The 25,947-nt window shown below is 39.4% G+C and overlaps 1 protein-coding gene and 1 pseudogene across 3 annotated transcripts; one reads left to right on the forward strand and one right to left on the reverse strand.

The window, feature by feature from the left end:
- Positions 1–1,869: 1,869 nt before the first annotated feature.
- On the reverse strand, positions 1,870–23,385 carry Spryd7 (SPRY domain containing 7). 2 transcript variants are annotated; one of them, XM_031361935.1, is made up of 5 exons: positions 23,060–23,381; positions 16,967–17,083; positions 10,867–11,033; positions 6,618–6,720; positions 1,870–2,259 (listed from the first exon to the last, which is right to left on the reverse strand). In XM_031361935.1, exons 1-5 carry the CDS (start codon positions 23,163–23,165, stop codon positions 2,162–2,164), a joined length of 591 nt encoding a protein of 196 aa, XP_031217795.1. In that variant the 5' UTR covers positions 23,166–23,381; the 3' UTR covers positions 1,870–2,161. The 2 variants fall into 2 exon arrangements, with proteins under 2 accessions (XP_031217795.1, XP_031217796.1); XM_031361936.1 differs by lacking the exon at positions 6,618–6,720 and having other exon boundaries at positions 2,158–2,259; positions 23,060–23,385.
- A 1,847-nt stretch (positions 23,386–25,232) lies between these two features.
- Positions 25,233–25,622, forward strand: LOC116084163 (annotated as a pseudogene). The gene has a single exon (XR_004116048.1). The product of XR_004116048.1 is annotated as a 60S ribosomal protein L31 pseudogene (transcript).
- Positions 25,623–25,947: the final 325 nt, after the last annotated feature.

Consider the following 25,947-nt stretch of genomic DNA (forward strand, 5'->3'; position numbering starts at 1 on the left):
ATACAGTGTATACATGTATAAGATTGTCAATGAATAAATACAATATTAGAAAAAGAAAAGAATGTGATGGTTTAAAAAATAGCCTTTAAAAATATAAATAAGAGTTTGGGGTTGGTTAGATGGTTCAGCATTAAAAGCACTTGCTGCTCTTGCAGAGGGCTGGAATGTGGTTGTCAGGACCCACACTGGGCAACTCACAATTGCATGTAACTCCAGCTTGGTGATCTGATGCACTTTTTGGACTTTGGGTACCTACATGCAAATGCACATATATACACAGACATAAATAAATAAATCTAAAAACATAACAGGTAGATGTATTAGGATCACTAAAAGTAGTATACTGAAATTAGAGAATTCTCTTTTCCACATAGCTCTACCCATCCAGCCTCTTCTGTATTTTGAGACAAGGAACATTACAGTACATAAACTAGTCTGGCCTTAAATTTGTTAGCCTCCTTCCCTGATCTCTCAAATGCTAGATTACTGTCTTGTGCCATCACACCCAGTTAAACATGTTGTGAATCAAAATTACTAAAATACAAAGTCAGATGAAAATGAATAAATAACACATACAGTCTGAATTCTATATATCTTCAGAGGTAAAATGAGGATGTATGTAAATATCTTTGCAAAGCATGTTACCAAATGTTTGTCTACTAAATAACACATATGCATTGTGCAGAACTCCATAGCTTCTGGGATTAAAACCAGCCTGCCTTAAATCCTGAGACATTGTACATCATGTCTAATCTAGTATGAACAGGTTCCAGAATGTACCACTAAGTCTCTGCTGCAGAAGTCTGGGCTGGGTCCAAGAATGCCCCCTACTCTAAAGAGTTCCCCGGTGATCCTGATAGTCTACGACACCATGAAAACCACTGCTTCACAACAATGGCGGCTATGTTTATTAAGTGCTGATAATTAAAGCATTTTACACACACCATCAACTAGTCACAGGCTCTCACCATGTCAGTATGAGTAGTCTTTGTGTAAGCTGGACTCTGAGAAACGCAGCAGAGCACAGAAGGACACTGGGCAACGGTTCTCCGAATTCTAGTGCCCATGTTTTCCTTGCCCCACACACCATACAACTTGTTGTGATGAATCCTAACTATGCTTATTTAAGAAAAAGAATGTAACCATTTGAAGACATGATTAGCTTAGTCAGGTTGTTAACTAATAGACAGTGACTTAAGAAGATCAAAGGCTCAGGACCATGAGAACTCGCTTATCTCAGAATTTCTGTAACTATTACCATATAATTAACAAGACAGGAAGAATGTTTTAAATATAATACTGAATATTCCTTAATACAACTTCATTATTCCTCATAGCAAAAAACAATTCATTGTTTTTTTTTTTTTTTTGACAGGTTCTCCCTACACAGCCCTGGTTGTCCTGATACTTATTATACTCACTATAGACTAGACTAGCCTCAAACTCACAGAAATCTACTTGACTTTGTCTCCCAAATGCTGGGAATAAAGGTGTGTGCCCTCACACTTGGCTTATTTATATTTAAAGCATCATAACTCTGATTACAGATAACAGATGTCTGCCAGTATACTCCGTGCAATCACTACTTGCTCATCTTGATGGTCTTCAACAAGATGGTCTGATAACTTTCTCATCTTTCAAACAGGCAACAGAAAGCAGGGATACAGCAACACAGCAAAAGAAGCAGTTTCAGTTTTAAGAAAAGTAGTCCATAAACAGAGGAAATATATCAGCAAAACTAAGCTGCCAGGTATGTAAATTTCTGCCATTTCATTTTATCAAAAAGGACAAGGAGACATAAAATTATTGGATTACAGATTATGGTGACTCAAGTTCAGGATGACAAAAAAATAATCACTCAATTACACATCACTGTCAAACAAATAGTTTATATAAGAAAAATTCCCTTTAAATATTTATATACATGTTGCCATGTAATACTGTTAATCAAACCCATAGTTTATTTGTTTAAATAAGATTAAATAAGTTGCCTAGATCTTGTAAATCAAACCTCAGCATGGTCTAATGAATACACGGGTTCCCTGGACAACAGTAAGAAGCACAATGTTCAGCATGTGTTCACATCTCTAGATCAAGGAGAGCTTAAGTGGTAAGCGCTTGTGTGATGGTGCAGACGTCTAAGTTCTGAAAACAAACTCATTCAGAAGATCTGCTGCTCAAATAGTATTTTTTCAAAACCAGGTGGAGGAGTATGATAAAATTCACTGAACTGGCAATCCAGAATTGCACTGTCATCAACTAGAAGGGAGAAAAAGAAAGAGATTAAATTAAAAGAATATTCAAATGCACATATAATTATGATGCAAAGGTTTTTAGGCAGGGATGTTACCCAGTGACCGAGCACTTGCTTAGCAATTGCTAGTTCCTGTGTTCCAGCACCAAAAACCAATTTAAATAGAAATTACTTTCCTAACATATTTAATTTTTATTTTTTCATGTACATGAGTATTGTGCTTACATGTATGTCTGTATACTATTGTGCGTGCCTGGTGCTGGAGGAGGCCAGAAGAGGGCACTGGATCTCCTGGAACTAGAGGTACAAATGGTTGTGAGCTGCCATGTAGGTGCTGGGAATTGAGCTCAGGACCTCTGCAAGAGCAGCAGTTAGTGCTCTTAACCCCTGAGCCATCTCTCCAGCCCTCAATGACATATTAATTAGCTAAGAGTAAACACACCTGCCATCTGGGATATAAAATCCTTAAAAAGTTGTTGTATTTCGTGTGTATGTGTGTATACTCGTGTGCATTACATGATGCATACTCAGAAGTTAGAGGACAACTTTCAGTAGTCAGTTCTCTCCTTGCACCTTGTAGTTCTTAAGTTCTTAACTCAGTTCTCATAGTTGGTAGCAAATGCTTTTATCTGATTGCCTTGGGTTGCAAAATCTTCACAACAAAATCTGTCAAAAACATCAAAGGAAGTTGTGAAAGCATCATTAATAATGATCCCAAGCCACAGATGCAGGTGTGTGTCAACTACGTGGAAGGCAAGGCAGGTGGAAATCCTTAGCTCAGAAGGTTGAAACCATCTGAGGAAATGTGGTAAGGCGCTATCTCTTAAATAAAATAATGATGATGATCTCTCAGTTATAAATATCAGTAATCTGAATTCTTTACTTGTCTATCCAAATAAATAATTTTTAAAAAACAAAATCCATTTTGGAAAAACTATTGATTTGCAAAAAGTTCAAAAATACACCATCAAGTCTACCTCACCCTTCCTTGCGTGTCCCAGTGGTGATATCTAAAGTGCAATATCCAAGTCAGGAAACTGATCTTGGCGCTCTGCCGTAAGCTAGATGGCCCATGCTAGTCAGTTTCTACAAGGTTTTTAATGAGAATGGTACCAAAGAGAAATGACAGGGTATAGTCATAAAAATAAAGTCACAAATGTTCACAGCAGCTTTACATATAATGATCAAAAATCACAAATAAGCCTAATACCTACTAACTGATCCTGGGATTAAACAAATTCTAATACAGGCACACAATGAGCTTTCTTTTTTTTTTAATTAAAAATTTATTTATTTATTATATGTAAGTACAGTGTAGTTGTCTTCAGACACCCCAGAAGAAGACATCAGATCTCATTACGGATGGTTGTGAACCACCATGTGGTTGCTGAGATTTGAACTCAGGACCTTCGGAAGAGCAGTCAGTGCTCTTAACCACTGAGCCATGTCTATAGCCCTGGCAATGAGCTTTCATACAGAGCAATAAAAAGGAAATACGGATATATGCTACAACACAGAAAAGGAGTATTAACTGTCTGAATTTGTATGTACAGTACTTAAGAAATGCAGGCTAATCTAAGCAAGCAGAAACAGACCCACAGCTGCCTGGTAGGAACTTGGAGAGGTCCAAATAAAGATTATCAAGAGCAGAAGGAACTCTGAAGTGATAAATATGTTCATTACCTTGACCATGACGATCACAAAACAAAATAATACCATTGCAGAGAAAAAAATAATTTCAGAAATTATTGTGAGCTTAAATTAGTCCTTGAGTGTTGGCTCTGTAACAACACTTCAGGGCTATGCAGTATTTTCTCTCTATGTTTTAAGAGTAGTGACAGTGAACCAGGGAGCAGTGGTGTAGACCTTTAGTCCCAGCACTCTGTGTATCTGAGTTTGAGGCCAGTGTGGTCTACTGAGCAGATCCAGGGCAGCCAGGGCTATGCAGAGAAACTCCTTTTGTCTCCAAAAACAAAAGCAAAACAAACAAAAAGTAGAGAGAGTAAAAATAGACTGTCCTGGGATTAAGGATGAGACAAGATGCAGGGTAAAGGGAATTAATTCTGTTTTTATTTTAAATAGCATCAGACTATTAAAATATCCAGTTTAACCAAATCTATTCATCAAATTAAGTTATAAAATACATTTTGCTACATATAATTTGCATTTTATGTTTTGCATAATTTGCACTTTATGTTTCGAAAGATTTTGTTATCTCAAATTGTGTGTGCATGCCTGCAGTCCTTTGCCCATGGAGTCCAGAAGAGGGCACCAGATCCCTTGCTGGTGCAGTACGGGCAGTTGTGGGCCACCCAATAGAAGTGGTAGAAACACAACCTGTGTCCTCTGTAAGAATAGCAAGTACTCTTAGTAGCTGAACCAATTCCAGCCCCTGGAAGTATTTTATAATAATTTTATTTTATACACTCACTTGTATTAATGTTAACTATCCTACTGATCTTTAATTTCTCAGGCTAAGTTGCTTAAAATATTAAGCTATATTTACTTTTTTTTTTTTTTTTTTTTTTTTTTTTTTTTTTTTTTTTTTTTTTTTTTTTTTTTGGTTTTTCGAGACAGGGTTTTTCTGTGTAGCCCTGGCTGTCCTGGAACTCACTCTATAGACCAGGCTGGCCTTGAACTCAGAAATCCGCCCGCCTCTGCCTCCCAAGTGCTGGGACTAAAGGCGTGCGCCACCACCGCCTGGCTTATATTTACATTTTTTAAATAAATAAAAAAATTTCCTTTAAGCTTACTCAATATGTAAGAATACTATCCTATATTGAACTTAAAAGCATTCTTTTTTGTTTTTGTTTTTTGAAACAGGGTCTATCTGTGTAGTCCTAGCTGTGTGAAACTCACTATGTAGATGAGGCTGGCTCAAAGGGCCGGGATGACAAGGTAATGGGAATCATAAAGGACCAAAATGACTATACATATATGTGAAATTACTGAGGAATAAAAAAGAACAGCATACACATTTTTGCATACAAAGACATAAAGGTAAAAAAAAAAAATCACTGAAAGTGAGTGTTTAGGAGAAGAGGACAGTACTGAAAACAAATGGTCAGCTTTCGCTATCATTTAGTATTTGTCCTAATGACTACACCCCTCACACCAGCCTACAGAAGGTTAATAATAGCATTTATTACAACCCAAATCTAAGAAGTTACATAATTAAGATAATAGTTTAGACTTAGTAAACCACAGGCAGAAAAGCCCTATGTTTATTGGTCAGAAGCTGGCAAATGTATAATAAGAGCAGAACAGAATGACAAAGGCACTACAGTTAGGGTTTTCTGTTGTTGTTGGTTTTGTTTTTCTGAGACAGGGTTTCCCTATGCATCTCCACCTGCCTCTGCCTCCCAAGTCCTGAGATTAAAATTGTGTGCCACCATTCCTGGCTTAAGACCTTGACTTTAGAGATAAATATAAAATATTTATTAACAAAATGATATGTCTGACTTATGCCTCAAAATAGTCCAAGAAGGAGGGAAAAAAGGAGTGTTGGGTTTGATGAAACTTGGAAGGTTCCAAACGGATAACGCAGTGGGTGACGAGTTCACGAGGGCTATTATAATATTCTCTTTACTTGTGAGGAAGTTTGAAATTCTCTATAATTAAAAAAATAAAGTGATCGTGAGACATCTATACTGCCAGATCTAGGGGACCAACTATACAGAAATGAGAGCACTAATACATCATGGCTATGAAAAGCAAAACAGCTGATCTGAAACTATTCTAAGTCAAAATCTCTCTCAGAAGAGTGATAATGTGTAGGTAATTTTCTAAAGGCAACAAACGCTCAGTTCAAAATGCTTGTTACAATTTCATTTTCTGGTCATCTAATCTTTAGTTAAAAAAAATTTGTAAATTCTGTGAAAAATTTTGAACTTTCTAGAACATAAAACTACATGTGTAGATAAGGGGTTGGGAGAGATGGCTTGGTGGTTAAAAGCACTAGCTGTTCTTCCAGAGAACCAGGGTTCAGTTCCCAGCATCCAACTGGCAGCTCACAACCAACTGTAACTCTAGTTCTTCTAGTGTTCTCTCGCACCAGGCACACATATGGTACATAGACTCATGCTCAGGCAAACAGAGATCACAGGAAAATTAAAAACAAACAATATTATAAAAGGGAACATAGTTATGGATATTTGGTTACAATTACTATATATTCAGAAAACTTTTGTAATATGTAGGGAATTATCCTTAATTCTGCAGAGATAATGTCGTCTGAGTACATTCTACATGAAATGCCCTTATTACCAACTTGTTCCAACTTCTGAATAACTACAAAGTTAACATAAATGCCAAACAACAGTTAACATGAATCTACTAATAGAAGAGTAACATCTGAGCTTACCATATACAACTGGATACACTGTCCCTCGTATACCTGATGCCGGACAATGCATGTTTTTCCCATTCAAATATACATTTAATTCTACATGGTCATATGTTATACCCTATGAAGGAAAGAAAAAAAATTTAAGTATAAAAATGCAACTATTGCACAAAAAACTCAATAACCCAAAGCCCTGAGAAGCATGCTCGCTCACAGACACGCAGTGTGGGGCCACAGGGACTCTCCTTAGAGGTGGCAATCTGCAGTCCACTTTAGCTAAAACAGTACTAGTGATTACTGGAGCTGTGGAGTATTAACAATGTGAAATTCCAATTAAAGGTAAAGCAAAGATAATAGTTTAAATTATAGTGTTATATTTGGATAACCTGGATTTTATTATTTAAATATTAAGAGTAAATATATCGTGAAGACTCTTTTAAACTCATAAAAAACACTGGTCTTTCTCTAGATTTTTATCTGATGGGGAAAACACTGCTCCCCATTAGGGGTGACTAACTTTGTCAAGTTATGAAGAGATGAACTGATATGTTATTAGTCATTTTCTAACTTAGAAATATTTTTGTTATCTTTGTGTCTGGTTATGAATGTACACACATGCAGGCAGGTAGCCAAAGAAGACAGAAAAGGGTGTTGAATTTCCTGGGCTGGAGTTACAGGCAGTTGTAAGCCATCCAATATGGGTCCCAGGAACTGAACTTGGGTCTCTGGAAGAACAAGTGTTTCTACCCACAGTTATCTGTAGACAAGTCAGTTCAAGAAATCATACATTTCTCTTTTTACCCTTGTCTCAAGTAAAACCAGTATCTACACTTTAATATGAATGATGGTGGGTACCCAGTTAAAAAGAATAGGTTAAAAAACTAAAATAATAATAATAATAAAAAAAAAGTACGTTGTATACACTAATGACAGCTAGAAAATGACATTAGTGATATTATTACAGTGCTAAAGATCACCTGAGACAGCCTGTACTGTGAAGTATTATTCTAGGCATTTCATAGTCATTTAATGCTAACAAGACAGTATATTCACTTAACAGATGAGGTGGCTGAAGCACAGAAAGGTTAAGTAACTTAATTAAGGTTGCAGAGCTAGAAAGTAGCAGAACTGAATTTAAACCATAGGTTGGCTTTAGAACACTTTTACTCATCATGCCATATTCTACTTTCTTTTAAAATTTTGTTCAGACAGGTTGGAATCCCTGGTTGAAAATACAAAATGCTAGGGCTGGAGAGATGGCTCAGAGGTTAACAGTACTGACTGCTTTTCCAGAGGTCCTGAGTTCAAATCCCAGCAACCACACGGTGGCTCACAACCATCTGTAATGAGATCTGACGCCCTCTTCTGGTGTATCTGAAGACAGCTACAGTGTACTTAGATATAATAATAAATAAATCTTAAAAAAAAAAAAAAAAAAAAAAAAAAAAAAAAAAAAAAAAAAGAAAAGAAAATACAAAGTGCTCCAAAACCTGAAACTTTCTGAGCACTTAGACTACACTATTATACCCCACATGGAAAATTCCAAAACTGATCCTGTATGATGGATGGGTCACAGTCAAAATAAAGACACACTAAAAATACTGTGCAAAACTGGGCCAGCAAAATGTCTCAGCAAGGGAAATATGCTTGCCACAAAGACTGAATCTGATCCTGGACCAAATAGTAGGAGAGAAAACCTACGAGGTGTCCTCTGATGGCCACCAGTTCCATGAGAGGTATTGCATAGTACAATGCAAATAAAGTTCTAAAAATCTTACATTGCAGAGATGTTCAGTCACACTGGCAGAGGACTGGGTTTAACCAAACCCACATTGCAGCTCTAACTCCAAGACCAGGGGATCTGAAGCCTTCTGGCCTCTACAGGTACCAGGCATGGACATGTCCATATTCAGGCAAGAAAAACACCCACAAACACAATGTTATATAGTACAAATTGTCTCCCACCTGTGTATGTAGGTGATCCTCTTATTTCTGCCTTTCCAGTGCTGTGATTACAGGTGTGACCCATCGGTCCTAGCTTAAACTATGACTTGATGATGACTTTTGTTTCATTTTAGTTTAAAAGCACTAAAAATACACTTGTTACATTTTTAGTATATAGACCTGTTTTCATTTTTTAAAAAAATCAAAACATAATTACATATAAAAGAACATATGTGATCCTCTTTATGGGACTGAGTCCAGGCTCCCTTCACCACTATAATCCACTTAGAGATAAGTTATAAATGGGGCATCTATCAGGATAACACAACTAAAGAAATTGGAGGATGTTAAGAATGCCCATGTCCTCCAGCCCAGTTCAGTTCAAGTGTTCCAACCTAGCTTGCCTCTTACATGATGTTCAAACCTGAGTTTGCCCAGCCACACCATGAAATACAAGGATCGTTTCCTGTCTTACAGGCAGCTTCTCCTGCTGCCACTGCTGACAGCTTTGAAACACTTATCTGCAAGTGTTCAGATCAGGAAGACGATATATGGTCAGCTTTCTTGATTCTGCTTATATGTAACATTTTCGTTTTTTTTTTTTTAAACTATCAGAATGGGCATAAAAACTTAAAGTCTAATTTAATAATGTTGACAGACTAAAAGTGACATTCTTAGATTTGTCAACTTGTGGTATCAGTCATCTCAATGAATGAGAAAATATGCATAAGGTCAGTATTACAATGAAGGAAACATCTGTTTCACTTTCATCTTTTATTATAAATAGGTTGACAGCCTCAATATGACAGCAAAATTCTCTTTTAAGAAATAATCAGTTAGCTGGGCATGGTGGTACACTTCTTTGATGCCAGTACTCAGAAGGCAGAGACAGGTGGACTTTTGTGATTTCTAGGTTAGCCTGTTCTACACATTGAGTTTCAGGCCTGTTAGGGCTGCCCAAGAAATTATTTATATAAGGATGCGCCATATTATGGATATCTGGCAATGACATAATGTAAAAAATCAAGTAGTTTTAGTTTGCTTTTTATTGCTTGATAAACACCATGACCAAAAGCAACTTGAGGAGGAAAGGGTTTATTTGATCTTACAGTTTATACTTCATCCATAAAGGGAAGCCAGGGCAGGAATTCAGGGCAGGAACCTGGAGGCAGGAACTGAAGCAGAGGCATGGAGGAATGCTGCTAACTGGCTTGTTCTCCATGGCTCACTCAGCGTGTATTTTTATATGACCCAGGACCACTTGTGCTGGGGCATCACCATCCACAGTGCGTTGGACCCTTACATACCAATTACCAATCACTAATCAAGAAAGTTCCCCACAGACTAGTCTACAGACTAATCTGACAGAAATATTTTCTCAATTGAGGTTTCCTCTTCCCAGATGACCCAAGCTTGTGTCAAGTTGACAAAACAAACAAAAAAACCTAACCAGCATACAACTACTTAAAAAAAGAAAAGCAGATTTTACAATAGTTTATGCCTTGCCTTTTGTCTCTTTTTCTTTGGCAACTAACCTTTTTGTTCCTATTTTAAGACAGGACCTTGTTATATAGCCCAGGCTGTCTTGGAACTTACGACCAGCGCCAACAAGACTTTCATAAGCAAGCTTTGAGATTGTCTTTTGGACAAGGTCTCACTGTAGACCTGATTGGTCTAGAACTCTTTATATAGACTAGGCTGCCCTCAAACTCATAGAGATGCCCCTGCCTCAGCCCCCTCAGTGCCGGGATTAAAAGTGTGTATCACCATGCTCTGTTCTAACCCTGAAGAAGTTTTGAGCCCAATTCTTTGAAGGGTTTTGAAAGTAGAGGCATTTAATAAGATTGGATTTAATAAAGATCAACACTTGCAATAGAATGCTATAATTTCTAATATGTTCCTAACATTAATAAATGTGAAATATTTTGAGAGATCCTTGGCCTCAAAAATACCTTATATCCCCTAATAGAATATCCTCCCTAATATTCTAGTAGAATAGAATAACACCTAATATCCTCTCACCAGAAGGTTTCTCTGTGACAGTAGTATATTGTTTAGTAGTCAACATAAAAATGGTCTTGCTACATGGAAATACAGGATCAGTCATCCTTATGTCCTGGTCTGCAAGAAATTCCAGAAGGACAGAGCAGTGAAGTAAGGCAGCAATATTCAGCAACCATTCTCTCTGGAAATGGTACCACCTCATTAGAACCAATCCCAGGGATCTGGAATAAACATCACAACCTGCCATGCAAACCATGTCTACTCAAAACAGCTCAAGTTTAATAATTTACAGCTACAGCAACTCTTCCAGGAGACTTACCACTACATCTCCCTCCTGAGGAAGGCTGTTTGCTGGCAGCCTGTTTTTCTCTTCGTTGTTGTGGTATAGGGCTCCGTCATTTCTCATCACCAGGCTATGCATGTCGCGACCAAGAGGAATCTGGTTCAAGTTAACTTTCTGAGTTGCAACACCTATACCCCAGATTCCTAAAAATACAACAGTTTAAATACATCATAAATCTAAAGAACACAACTATAAAAGATTTATTTTAAAAGAGAATATCAACTGTTTTTCTTTTCTTTTTCCTTCCTTCCTTTCTTTTCCAGTCATGTTTCACTTTGTATCTCTGGCTAGCGTGGACTTGGAACTCACTACATATATGTATATACATATACATATATATATACATATGTATGTATGTATGTGTGTGTATATATATATATATATATATATATATAGACCTTAATTCAGGCCTTAAATTCAGAGATCTGCCTGCCTGGGTCCGCTCAGTGTTACAGTTAAGGGTATATATACCATTGTTGCTTGCTTTTCTTTTTAAAACTATTTCAAAGGTAGGCTGCAAGGCCAGTCAGATGGCTCAGCAGATAAAGTGACAAGCCTGAAAACCTGGTTTGAACCTCAGAACCCAAGTCAAAGTGGAAAGAAGACAGAGCCCCAATTATATAAGGCTGACCTCTGATTTTCACACCCCCACCAAAATCTTATACACATACAATAACAAGAAAGTTTTTAAAGTAGGCTGCAAAGTATACAATGTCTTCTATAGATAAACTGGGAGGTAAGAGCTGTATTACTGGGGTTTAAACAATCCCAGTTTTGTTATCTTGGACAAAGTACTTAACTTCTGTTTCCTCATGTGTTGGGTCTAATAGTGCTTATAAGGTATGGTGGTTTGAATAAGAATGGCCCCAACAGGCTGATATATTTGAATGTTTGGTCTGCAATTGGTGGACTGTTTAGGCAGGATTAGAAGATCTGGCGTGCCACCTTGTTGGAGGAGGTATGACACTGAGGGTAAGGGTGTGCTTTGAGGTTTCAAAAACCCAAGTGCGTCCATCTGTCTGTCTGTCTGTGTCTGTGTCTCTGTCTGTCTCTCTCTCTCCCTGCCTCTTTCCTGTGGATAAGATGTTAGCTCTTAGGTACTGCTCCAGTACCATGCTCCCCTCCATGATAATCACCCTCTGAAATTGTAAGCAGGCCCCCAATTAAATATCTCCTTTTAAAGTTGCCTTCACAGCAACAGAATAATAACTAAGACACAAGTAAGGAAAAGATACAAGACTACCCAAACACAGCACTTAGAATAGGTTAAGAATGTTTTTAAATGAATGAGTAAAGCACACACTGAGAGTATTCAAAAGCCACTAGGTATTACCATTACTATTTTCTCTTAAAGTTTCTTTGATTTGTTTGATTTTTGGTTTTAGTACTATAGGGCTAGGGATGTGAGTATAGCCTTGTGGTAGTCTTGGCCTAGTAGTCAGCAAAACATATTCATTCTCATTCTCATTCTCTCTCTCTCTCTCTCTCTCGTCTCTATTATATTTACTATGAGTAACAAGTAATAATATCTCATGAATAATAACGCAAAGGTTGAACATGAATAAGATATAAAATAATTTTCTTAATGCCGGGGATCTAAATCCAGTACCTCTCACACACTAAGTAAGTGCTCTCACCAGATTATATCTCTAGAAGCAGGCATTCTCTTGCCCAACCAAATAAATTATCTAGAGTCTTGGACCTTTTCTCAGGTTGCTACCTGTCTTAGTTAGGGATTTACTGCTGTGAACAGACACCATGACCAAGGCAACTCTTATAAGGAAAACACTTAATTAGGGCTGGCTTTCAAGTTCAGAGGTTCAGTCCATTATCATCAAGGTGGGGAATATGGTAGTATCCAGGCAGGCATGGTGCAGGAGGAGCTGAGAATTCTACATCTTCATCTGAAGGCTGCTAGCAGAATACAGACTTCCAGGTAGCTAGGAAGTCCAAGCCCACAGTGACACACCTATTTCAATAAGGCCACTCCCTGGGCCATACATATACAAACCCATCACATTCTACTTCCTGGCCTCCAAAGGCTTATTCCAACATATGAGTCTATGGGGGCCATACCTAAACATATCATAATAAAAATTACATTTAGTCCAACTTCTAAAATTCCTATAGTCTATAGAAGTCTCAATAATGTTAAAAGTCCAAAGTTCAAAGTCTCTTCTGACATTCATCCAATCACTTAACTGTAATCCCCAAAGCAAGAGAGGAAACCAGCTGGGCAAACTCCAAACTGCATCTCCATGTCTGATGTCAAAGTGGTCTTCAGATCTCCAACTCTTTTTTCATCTTTGTTGGCTGTAACACATTTCTTTCTCTGGGGATGTTTCCACTCCCTGTTAGCAGCTGTCCTTGGCAGGTATCCCATGTCTCTGCATCTTTATTTAACATCGTGGAGTCTCCAAGTCAACTTCAACTTCACAGCTTCTTGTTCCAATGTCTGGGATTCACACATGATCTTCAGAGCTCCTCCAAAGGACTCGGGTCACTTCTCCAGCTCTGCCCTCTGTAGCTAGGCTTCACCAATAGCCTCTCACAAGCTCTCTTCATGGTGCCAAGCCTAAACTCCACTCCTTTGCATGACACCTTCAGTCCTAGGCCATCAACTGCAACTGAGGCTGCCCTTTCACCAATGGCCTGACATGGCCTCTCTCAGTGCCAAGCCTCAGCTGTTCTTCATGAAGCCTTCAAAACCCTTAACACTTGGGTGTCTCTTACACTTTACCAAGTACAGATAGCATGAGGTACAACCTTGACTATCTCTGGAACACAGCTTCTTTTTGCTCTCAGAAAACATGTGCCAGAAGATTTCACCTCAGTGATGCTGGTCTCTTCTTAATCATCACTAACTTCTTAGCTCCAGCTAACCAGTACCAATTGTCACAGTAGTTCCTTCTATTTTTCACTCTAAAGCCAGAGCCACGTGGTTGAAGCTCCAAGTTCTACTCCCTGCTGGGGCTGGAGCACAGCCTTCTCCTTATTCTATTACCAGGTTTCTGTTTTCCAACTCCCTCACTGCCTAAGCTTGGCTTTCCTGAACTTGCTCTGTAGACTGACCTTGAACTCAGAGATCTGCATGGCTCTGTCTCCTGTAATGCTGGGATTAAAGTCGTGTATTACCATGCCTAGATTTAAGCTTTTCTTCCCCTAGAACCTGCTTTGTCCCATGCTGGCCTTGCACTCAGAGATCTGTTTGGCTTTGTCTTCTGGAATTAAAGTTATGTACCACCACAACTGGATTTGGGACTTGTTTTGTCCCAAGCTGACCTTGAACTCAGAGATCTCTTTGCCTTAGTCTCCTGGGATTCATAGCCACTGTGCCTCAACATCTCCAGGCCAAGATCCAGGTCAGAAATTTGTATCTCCTAGCCTCAAGATCTGGATCACAGGTGAGCCTTCCAATTCTGGATTGTAGTATATTTCAGATATAGTCAAGTTGACAACTATTACAATCCATCCCTTGTCAACTTGCACAAATAATATCTCATGTCCACATGAAGTAACAAGGTCATGAATACACCTAACATGATATAATTATTCTTAGTACAATCGCAAACACATTTGTAAATTGACAATGGGGCAATGTCCCTTGGGAAAATTTTTTTAGTATCTCTCTGAATGTCTCTGTCTCTTTCTCTCTCTCTCAATCTCAGCTCTATTATATTTATAATGAGTAACAAGTAATAATATCTTATGAACAATAATACAAAGGTTGGACATAAATAAGACATAAAATAATTTTTTTTAATGCTGAGGATCTAAATCCAGTATCTCTCACGTACTAGGTAAGTGCTCTCACCATATTATCTCTAGAAGCAGGCATTCTCTTGCCCAACCAAATAAAATATCTAGAGTCTTGGACCTTTTCTCAGGTTGCTGCCTTTCCAGTTTTTATTAAAATCAGAAAAAATCCTGTACATAGGAGAAGGTGCGAATTCCACACTGCTAATACTTTTTCAGAATTGACTGATTCCATCAGAAAGTTGTATGCACATTTGAACTTGACTATCTTGATGTCTGAAGTACTTTGACCTTACAGCTTATCTCCCAAGAGAGAACTATGAGAATGACAGCAGGTACACTACTAACTTCACAGCATTTGCAGATAGGGCTCTGCAGTCTCCTCACTCCTAAAGAACAGTGTACCTCTAACTAATACCTCTAACTTCCAATACAGAATTAACACTCCAACATCCCATCGGTCCTAGGGATGACACTGTAAACAGTGTCCCTCACAGAAAAGTCCACATCTCATGCTGGGCAGTGGTGGCGCACACCTTTAATCCCAGCTCTGGGGAAGCAGGCAGGGGGATTTCTGAGTTTGAGGCCAGCCTGGTCTACAGAGTGAGTTCCAGGACAGCCAGGGCTATACAGAGAAACCCTGTCTTGAAAACAAAAAAAAAAAAAGAAAGAAAGAAAGAAAGAAAGGAAAAAAAGAAAACTTCACATCTAATTCTTTATTAGATTTAAGGCTCAAACCTCTGCTTCTTTTAAGAGTCAAGTATATATTGGGAAGACAACAGTAATTGAGACAGTCTACAGTCAGTGAAGTAACTTACAACAGCACAGTGGACAAACTTGGACTTATGCCATTCGCTTAAGAAAACCAGTATAAACGACTACAGGGAACCAGCTCCAGCAGTACTGTATTGTCCAAAGAGCGGGTCCTCTTTACTATAGTCTTCTTATCCTGGAGTTACTACATTCATGAAGATTTCACCAGAGGGCTCTTTACAATATGGTTTTTATTAAAAACAAACCAAATCCCACATGTATGACCATATATAATACTGCTACAAGTTATAATCCTAATAGTCATACAGATTTGCCATATAATTCAAGAAACTCTCTAAAATTGCAAAAGAAAAGTCTTATGGTTTGGATGTGAATTGTCCCTCCCAAAGGGTCATGTGGATCCCTGCTGATGGATTTAATCACAGAGTGATTCTGTACCATGAGGGTTCTGCTTTCATCAGGAAGGTAGTCCCTTGTGTAGTCATGGTATGATGGCATTATTAGAAGGTGGTATAAAAATAGGAACTGGAACTTGTTTGGGAGGAAGGAAGTTACTGGAGCCTGCCTCTGCAGAGTATATCTTGTCCCCGGACTCTACTGCGTCACTACTATCTGTTTCCTGGCTCTTGTAAAGTGGGGAACTTTGCAACACCAGTGTCCTCCCAAGACTTCATGCCTCGCTATGGCTGGGAAACCATAGAACCACTCACAGTCTCACTGTGTATGGCTCACTGTATGGGTATAGATCTCAATAGGCAGGTCAGGTGGTCTTAAACTTACAGAGACCTGCCACCCTCTGACTTCCAAATACTAACATTATGTTGTTACAGCAACTAGTACAGGTATACACCTCAGATTTCTTCCAGAATTCTATATCTGATGATTGCTTTAGAAAACAAACAACCAGGGTATTTTGGTAAAAAGTTAAGAGGAAAGGCTGGAGAGATAGCTGAGCAGTTAAGAGCACTGACTGAGGTCCTAAGTTCAATTTCCAGCAATCAAATGGTGGCTCACAACCATCTGTAATGAGATCCAAGGCACTCTTCTAGTGTGTCTGAAGACAGCTATAGTGTACTCATATACATAAAATAAATAAATAAACCTTTTTTAAAAAATTTAAAAAAAGAGTTAAGGGGAAAGCTCAAATCATAAGATTACTCTTTATCCTACCATAAAATATAGCAAGAGTCAACACGCTTTACAGTCTAACATAGAGGGTGGCTCTAGAACCTTAAATGATGCTAGTGCCTTACATCTGCTCAGCATGTCCTTAAAACACTGCCATACAGCCGGCAGTGGTGGTGCATGCCTTTAATCCCAGCACTTGGGAGGCAGAGGCAGGCGGATTTCTGAGTTCGAAGCCAGCCTGGGTCTACAGAGTGAGTTCCAGGATAGCCAGGGCTATACAGAGAAACCCTGTCTCGGAAAAAAAAAAAAAAGAATTTGGGATTTTTCTTAACCATCTCCTAAAATTTTTATCATATTCAAAATTATTGTTAATATTCAAAATAACTGACATTTAATAGTTAAGTACAATTATACTGACCAGTAGACTGGATTTTGAACTCAAAGTAGCTTTTGTTCTGATGTAATGGTGCGCTGGCTAAACAACCTCCAGTACCACAGATTCTTCTTCCGTTTTTCACGATGACAACATCTGTTCCTAAACAAAACACAAGTACCACAATCATAGTTAATTTGTAGTATGCCATGTATGTGTAACAGAAGGGATGGGAGGGAGAGTAAGGTGTGGTTATCAGAGGTCAGTACCCTCTGTCTTCCTCCATAGCCTCCCACCTTATTTTCTGAGCTGGAACCTGGAGGTCACTGACTGGTTAGACTAGCTGGCCAGCGAGCCTCTTAGATCTTCTTGTTTTGTCCTATCAGTGCCTTAGTTACAGAAATGTACTGTCATGCCCAGCTTTGTGTGGGTGCCAGGGAACCCAAACATGTGTCATCACACAGCAAGCACTCAATCCACTAAGCCAGTGCCCTGGCTCATTCACTAACTCAGTCAACAACAACTGTGACAACAAACCAGGAAGATTATTAGTCTTTTCAAATTTAGGGAATATTGATAGATTATTTTAAATATTTTATTTTCTACTTTTTAGAGAGTGCTTGTATATAATATTCATTTGTAACAAGTCTTTTTCAATTAAGTTGTTTCAAATAAACTAAACTATGCTGAGTATTTAAATCACTTGTCAGGGGGTCAGTGAAATGGTTTATCTGGAAAAGGTACTTGCACCAAGCCTAATGACCACCTGAATTTGAGCTCAGGAGCCCACATGGTGAACTGACTCCCAGAAGTTGTTCCCTGACTTGACATGCAAGCCACAGCACGTGTGTACCCCCACAAATGCATACAACATAAATAAAATATTAAAAAAACCCACCATTTATAAGATAGGAGACTAACCCATTTAATTTTTAACCAATCAACAAATTAGATAATCTAACAATTTTCATTTAATACAAGCCATAAAAACTTTAAAAATTTAGTATATTGGTACAATTTTCAATTCCAACCAAATGAAAAGACAGCTGAGCATCTACTAAGTAGAAACCATTACCAACAGTCTTATACTTACTAAGGCTCACACTGGAGTGGTCAAGTAAGAGCAGAGGAGTGAGTACCTCAATGATGGGAAGGAACAGCTCCATGTTGGAATGGCTGACACTGAAGAACTTGGTCTTAGGATCTTTACACATTTACTAAGAGAACCTCTGCTAGTCACATGGCAAAAATGTAAGCAAGTTTGTTAGTTATGAGACAGGGTCTCTCTGTATTACCTGTACCAGTCTCAAACTTTTGATTTTTGTTTTTCACTCTCCTGAATGGGATTCCAGATATGTACCACAATGCCCCACTATCAGTAAGATCTTAACATCATTAACCACACTTTATTTTCATAGAAAAGTTTAGTTTCATCTCAAACAACTTCATATTCAACAGCAAGAAAAATACTGCTGGGCTGGCGAGATGGCTCAGCAGTTAAGAGCACTGACTCCTCTTCCAAAGGTCCTGAGTTCAAATCCCAGCAACTACATGGTGGCTCACAACCACCCGTAATGAGATCTGACATCCTCTTCTGGTGTGCCTAAAGACAGCTACAGTGTACTTACATATAACAATAAATAAATCTTTAAAAAAAAAAAAGAAAGAAAAAAGAAAAATACTGCTTTTGAAATGTGAACCTATTAGTACTTTGTTTCTGAATTTTGGGGTAGGAAATCAAGTACATCATACATCACGAATACAGCATAATTCTTATATGTAAGAAAAAAACTTTTAACACTAATACATGTGACTTCCAAAGTCTATGGCCATTATTATCTTCTTCCTGGCAATAAAACCATAAACCAAGCAGATACAAGTATTAGGACTAGGTACACTCCTCCAGAATGGCCTACATAAAACTTGACAGTAGTAAAAAAGACTGAATTCCTTAAACAAAACGAAACAATCATTCTAAACTAGTTGTTTTAAGACTATACAGTGCCAAGGTAAATGAATTTTTTATTTGTTTGTTTAATTAAAAATGTTAAGGGCTGGCACCTGCCACAAAGCCTCAGAAGACCTGAATTTGATCCCTGGAACACACATAATGATAAGTAGTCCTCTAACCTCCATGTATGTATGTGCGCGCACACACACACACACACACACACACAAAATTTCTGAGCTAGAGCGATGACTCAGCAGTTTCAGGCATTTGCCACCAAGTCTAACAACCTTCCACATGTTTGAAGGAGAGAACCACTTCTTGCAAGTTAACCTTAGCTAACTATGGTGGATCATACCAGTAGGATATGCTGAAGAAGCAGAGGCAGGAGAATCACAAGTACAAGTAATCCTCTGGCTCCACATTTGTTCCTAAACACACATATATACAATAAATAAATAAATAAATAAATAAATAAATGCAATTTTAAAATGAAAACAAAACCACTAAATTATTGCAAAAAATTTTATAAATGATTTGCATTTGACTACTCCATATAACTGTAGCAGTTTTGAATAAAGAGTGTCTTCTTTGATGTCAAAGACAGTATAACGCTTGGCTTCTAATAGGTGCTTAGTAAATAACTAATGAATAAATGAGCTGTGCTAAGCACTTTGTAGCAAACAAGTAGCATCTGCTCTCCTTTTAAGGGCAGACTCCCCTCCTGAAATCCAACAATTCTGAGGACTCAGCCTTAGGCTTCATTTGATGTAGGTTAAGTCAGTAAGTATCCTTCACATTTTGTGGTCACATTGACTAACTCAGGAGCAATTATGTGACCTAGCAAACAATAATCAGGGGAAGTGTCAGGACTTCTGCAGAGAACAACTGAAGACACTTTTGTTCTTGTTGGACAGTTGTTCAGTTGGGCATGGTGGTTGCACACCTTTAGTCTCAGTGGTTGGGAGACAGAGGCAGGAGGATCTCTTTGAGTTTGAGGCCAGACTGGTCTCAAAAAGAGAGTTCCAGGACAGCCAAGGCTATTACACAGAGAAACCAGGAGATTAACAACAACTACACACAAACCCAAACAAACATAAAGCTCATCTCTGGCAGCACTGTGTCTTTTCCTGAAGCTAGTGCTGCCTTTGTACTTTGTGTCACAAGAATAAAATTCTTCCATCATGTAAACAATTCTGAGTTGTAATTTGTAGTAACTGAAATTGAAAAGGTCTTCAGTGAATCACATTTCCAGGGGTCATAAAAATTAAGTGATACTTTCTTTTTCTGAACTGGTCTTCCACACATACCCTGCCTCTATCATCATTTACTGCTTTTCAGTTCATCCTATGGCATGAAGTCAATGGAAATATGAAAAGATTTCCAAAACAACTAGGCTGTTTGGTGATTTGGAACTTCAGAAACAACTGTAAGCACATCATTCACTCTGACTCTGATGTGTCTCCTTACTGAGACAGTTAATGCGGAAAGGTGGGTATTCCAGAGATCATTCGGGGATATTTGTCAATCAGTAGAGAATAAAACTTCAAGCTTCCTTCTCTTTAATTAGTACAATTATTTGTACTGCATTTGGATCTAAGTAGCTCATATAGTTTCATTAATAACTGGTACTACTTTGAAAAGTTAAATCAGATGAGTGCAGATAGACCATTATGTAAACACAGCCATAGAATGTGTGTTAATAAACGTTAGAAATTTCCACATGAATAGCGTTTTAGTTAGATTTCTCCTGCTATGATAAAACACTAGGACCAAAGCAATTCAGAGAAGGAAGGGTTTCTTTCACTTCCAATTCTACATCACAATCTATACAGAAGGCAGATAGCTAGATCCTTAAGGCAGGTTCTGGAGGCAGAAATTGAAGCAGAGGCCATGGAGGAACTCTGATTACTGGGTTCCTCCTGGTTTGCTTAACCTGCTTTCTTGTGCTCTTAAGCAACTTTGGACAACCTGCCATGGGCTGGGTCCATTCACAACAATCATTAACAAAACAAACAAACAAAAAAACTCTACAAACTTGCCTACAGGCAACCAAGATGGAGGCATTTTCTCAACTGAGGGCCTTCCTTCTTGCCAGGTAACTCTAGCTTGTATCAAGTTGCCAAAAATGAATAACACTAACAAAACACAACCAGGATGAGTATATTGCTTTCAAAATAACTACCTTGAAAGTTATTTGTTCCTAAAAGACCAATTTACAAGTATACAATCAAAAAAATATTTTTAAAACTTCAAAATGGGGCTGGAGAGATGGTTCAGTGGTTGAGAGCACTGAGTGCTCTTCCAAAGCTCCTGAGTTCAAATCCCAGCAACCACATGGTGGCTCACAACCATCCATAATGAGATCTGACGCCCTCTTCTGGTGTGACTGAAGACAGCTACAGTGTACTTACATATAATAATAAATAAATCTTTAAAAAAAAATAAAACTTCAAAATGGTTTTAAGTAATGCAACATCATTGTTTAGCTATGAAATGTATATTTAAAAATAATAATAATAAAAGAAAAGAAAGTGGAAAACTAAGTTGGGCATGGTGGTACACACCTGTAGTCATATGGAAGGCTGAGGTGGTAGGGTGGCTTAAGCCCAGGAACTGAAGACAACTTGAGCAATATAGAGACTACTCCCCTTTAAAAACAGAACAACAACCAAGAAGCCAATAAAATAAACCAAAACAAAACTAGTATAATGAAACAAACAAAAAAGCCCAAATATATTCTTTAGGTTACATAATTTTCCCAAAGCTAAACACAAGCAGTATGTTTCCCATGTTTTCAACTTAAGATCAACCCCCATTTGAATCATTCTTCTAACTCAACACTTCTCTTCCTTGTAATTGTGATTCTCACATCAAGCTTTTCTGTGTTTGAAGATAATTTCAATTTATTGTAAAACAGGTTAAGAAAAATGCTCCACAGAAGGGAAGAAATTGAGAGATGGTATCATGTCTTTCACTCAGCACCCAAGGGTGCTGGATAGCACAGGAGAAAGGGAAAATGCAGTGATACAATCCATCACTCAGTTCTTCCTAAAAGAAGACAAAGGCCAGGCATAAGAAGCCAGTCTACAGAATAGACAGCACAATGGGGGCTCAAAAGTCACCACAGTCCTGTACTCTTATCCCAGCCTTTAAGACAGTATCTTGTCACCTAAAAGTCATATTCATTGAGTAAATTCAATAGAAATGCTTCCTGAGAGAAAGAACAAGATCTGAACATCCACTTTCTATAGTGCTGGATAAGGGCTTAAAGGTATTTAGTACTGAAATTCTGTACTACACTAGAGACTGTAAATTTGAGTTGGCACTGTACACCGTAGTAAACAATGCATATAGTATTGCAATAGAAAATATAATGGGCAATGTTTCCAGACTTGTAGATTATCTGGGCAGAAGAGTTGTGTTGTAAATATTAATAAAGCTTGTGTTACTTAATTACACAGTCTTTTAGACAATGAGGTACTTGGGGAAATCGAAAAATGCATTAGTTTATTGTAATAATACACAAAAAGATAGTACTCTAACTGAAATAATTATTCTGGGAAATCTGCCTGGACAATACTCCAGAAACTTGGAACTATATGGAGGTGGGCGGATCTAAAAATTGAAGTAATAGATGTGGGAAAAGATGCTACAGCGGGGGAAGAAGATGGATGAGAAATTATTATTAAATTAATTATTAAGCCATTGGGAACTGGAAAGAACATGGATGAGAAGGAGCACTGTTCTATTTTGCAATCGCTTGACCCGATGGCGAGAGTCAGATAAAATTACAGCGCTCCCAACAGTGACTAAGGAGTCCAGCAATGGAGATTTTAGTGGAAGTGGCATGTAACGACCTGAGGTACTCCAGGCTCCTGCAACCAGCCTTGTTTGGGCTTCAGGAAGTGAGGGGAAAATTATCTGACAGTGCTGAAGACAGGATTCAGCCGAACCCTGGGTGACACTCGACACCCGGGCACTGATGGCGGGCGCCCCCGCTTTCCTCACCTGGGCACACCTGATTCCTCTCTGGGAGACGGAGTCAGCAGCCCTCGGAGGCTGGCACAGCCCATGCCCGATGGCCGAGGCCAGCGAGGCCACCGAGGACGGACTGCGTGGTCACGTGGTCCCCGCCCCATTTCCCTCGGCCCTCGGTGGGCCGTTGGGTCCAGTCGGGAGGCCCTTACCCATGTGCTGCGTGTCCAATTGTACGGCCGGCATCTCCTTGAGAGGAATGTGGCCAGTCCCGCCGTCCCTGCAGCAGCGCAGGCAGCACCACGCCGACGCGGCCATGTCGCAGCTACACAGCCCCGCCGCTCCGCCCGCGACCGAGTACTTCTGGGTCGCGGGAGCTTCGCAGCCCGCACAGCGACGCCCGGGCCGGGAGGCAAAGCGGAGGCAGCAGAGGCGAGGCCCCCCGGGAAGAAGCGAGGACCGCCCGGAGGGGCGGGGCCGGCGGCTTGAGGGCCGGAAGGGGGCGGGATTGGAGGGGGTCGGTGTTTATGAAAGTGGGCGTGGCCAATGGTCCGACTGGCTTGGGGTGGGCGTGGCGGCATGCGCAGGCGCGCTGCAGCGTCATCCTCCGGGTCTTGAAGCTGGTGGGTGTGTGGCGTAGCTGAGAGTCGCCGGGGTTCCCTGAGACTGTGATTCTGTTGCTGGTTTGACCCGGCCTTCTGTACAGCCTAGGGTCTGGAACTCCAGCCCTGACCGCCTCAGCCAACATTGTAGCTCTGTGCTGACTCGGCGCGGCTACGCAGTGATTTTTTGACATTAGCAGATCTCCTTTGGGGAAGGAGCTAATAAAAGGCCCGGGAGTTATCCCCTCGGAACGCTCCGGCTCTCCGCACCCTGCCACTCTGACTCCGACGCCCCGGCCTGTGATGTGCAGCGAGGCTCTTCGCCTTTTCCATGCACCGACGTTTATCACTGGGTTGATTGCTGCGTGGACCCAGGACTTGCAAGCGGTCACCCTTATGAGGGGACTACGGAATATGGAGACAGGGCCGGAAGACGATTTTTTAAAAAGTCATTACTGTATGTGCGTGCTCATGATGTGCATGCAGGCACTCTGGTGCCATGGCAAGGTCTGAAGACAACTCTCAGAAATAGGTTTTCTTCCCCCACCTTGGGGGTCCAGGGATTGAACTCAGGTGTTCGGGCTTGCTTTACGATCAGACCATCTTGCTCAGCTCTCAGGTGCACCAATGCTAGAAGTGTGAAGGGAATCAATCCCCTGAAAGAGGGTGAAGAGAAACTTAGTTCTTATTGGGGTCTGCTGCTTTCTGTTACCATATAGAAGGAAGGCCCCAGTGGTGATCACTTGTTATCTGCCTGTCGTTTAAATTATCCCTCAGACACCATTTGGTGTCCCAACAGAATCTGGCTCAAACCTCTCTTCCAAGATAAGATTTCCACCCTGGAAGTTTTCTGGGTCTTCATCAAATCTTGGGAAACTGAACATAAATTCCCAATTCTTAAGTAATAGTTTTCCATACATAACTTTTTAGTCACCTAAGTATAGATATCCTTTATGGAGATTTTTAGCCATAGAACAAGGGAAAATTTCAGGCTTTGATCTCTTCTGTTTATAAAAATATTTTTAGGACTGGAGAGATAGCTCAGCGGTTAAGAGCATTGGCTGCTGCTCTTCCAGCGGTTCTGAGTTCAATTCCCAGCAACCACATGGCAGCTCACAATTGTCTGCAACTCCAGTTCCAGGGGATCTGACATCCTCAAACACCAATGTACATTAAATAAATATTTTTATTATAATACTATTGGGTATTTCCTTTAGGGAAATATCCAAGACTTGTTTGTACTTTGAGAGTTATTACAGAATTGATATCCAAAGTAATTGCTAAAATAATTGAGGACTATTCCTTCTCCCTCACTGCTTCTATATCTGTGAAGTACTCTTGGTAATCTTCTCTCTCTCTCTCTCTCTCTCTCTCTCTCTCTCTCTCTCTCTCTCTCTCTCTCACACACACACACACACACACACACGATAGAATTTTTGCAACATTTTATGCTCAATACTGTCCCTACTTTATAGATGAAGAAATAGATTAAATAACTGTGCAATTTCACAAGGGTAGAAAATATACAAAAAGTAGGATATGAACCCCAGGAGTCCGACTCCAACCCTATATTTGCTTCACCAGATCTTTTAGCATGTCAGATTTTAAAATTTAAACTTAAAAGTTACAACCCTCTAAAAATATTCAGTTAAAAATGCAGATTTGCACTTCATTTTTGCATGTTTTCTTACTCTCCACATTAACTAATCTGCTATAACATATGTAAATAAAATTTGTTTTATAAACCAAACCTGTTGCTTAGAAGTGTTATTAAAAGTAGTACATGCCCTTTCTAACTTGGGCCAGGCAGAATGGCTCCCGTAAAGAAGGTGGCGAGAAGAAGAAGGGCTGTTCTGCCATCAACGAGGTGGTGACCAGAGAATACACCATCAACATTCACAAGCGCATCCATGGAGTGGGCTTCAAGAAGCATGCTCCTCAGGCACTCAAAGAAATTCGGAAATTTGCCATGAAGGAAATGGGGACACCAGATGTGTGCATTGACACCAGGCTCAATAAAGCTGTCTGGGCCAAGGGAATAAGGAATGTTCCATATTGCATCAGAGTACGTTTGCCCAGAAAACATAATGAGGATGAGGATTCACCAAGTAAGCTGTACACATTGGTAACTTACGTGCCTGTTACCACATTCAAAAATCTACAGACTGTCTGAATGTCAAATAAAGTTGCAGAACTGCCTCCAGAAAAAAAAAAAGTAGTACATGTGTTAGATATTTAATGATCTGTCACAACTTTAATGAAAGACTGTTAAATGGCTGTGAATAGGCCACTAATGTAGAGAGACAGAAATCCCATAGTCTTTCCTGGTTGGAAAAGTAATTTGTTAGGACACTGCCCAACATACTTTGCCCTTACTAATCGAAACTCAGGTGCACTCAGCAGAGTGAAGCAAACAAAACCGGTTTGCTCCTGGAACAGAAGTCCCAGTCTTGGCAGGTGAGTGTTGATGAGCTCATAGACTTGCTTATATTTGGGTT

The sequence above is a fragment of the Mastomys coucha genome, unplaced genomic scaffold (genome assembly GCF_008632895.1).
Source record: "Mastomys coucha isolate ucsf_1 unplaced genomic scaffold, UCSF_Mcou_1 pScaffold9, whole genome shotgun sequence".
Classification (NCBI taxonomy): domain Eukaryota; kingdom Metazoa; phylum Chordata; class Mammalia; order Rodentia; family Muridae; genus Mastomys; species Mastomys coucha.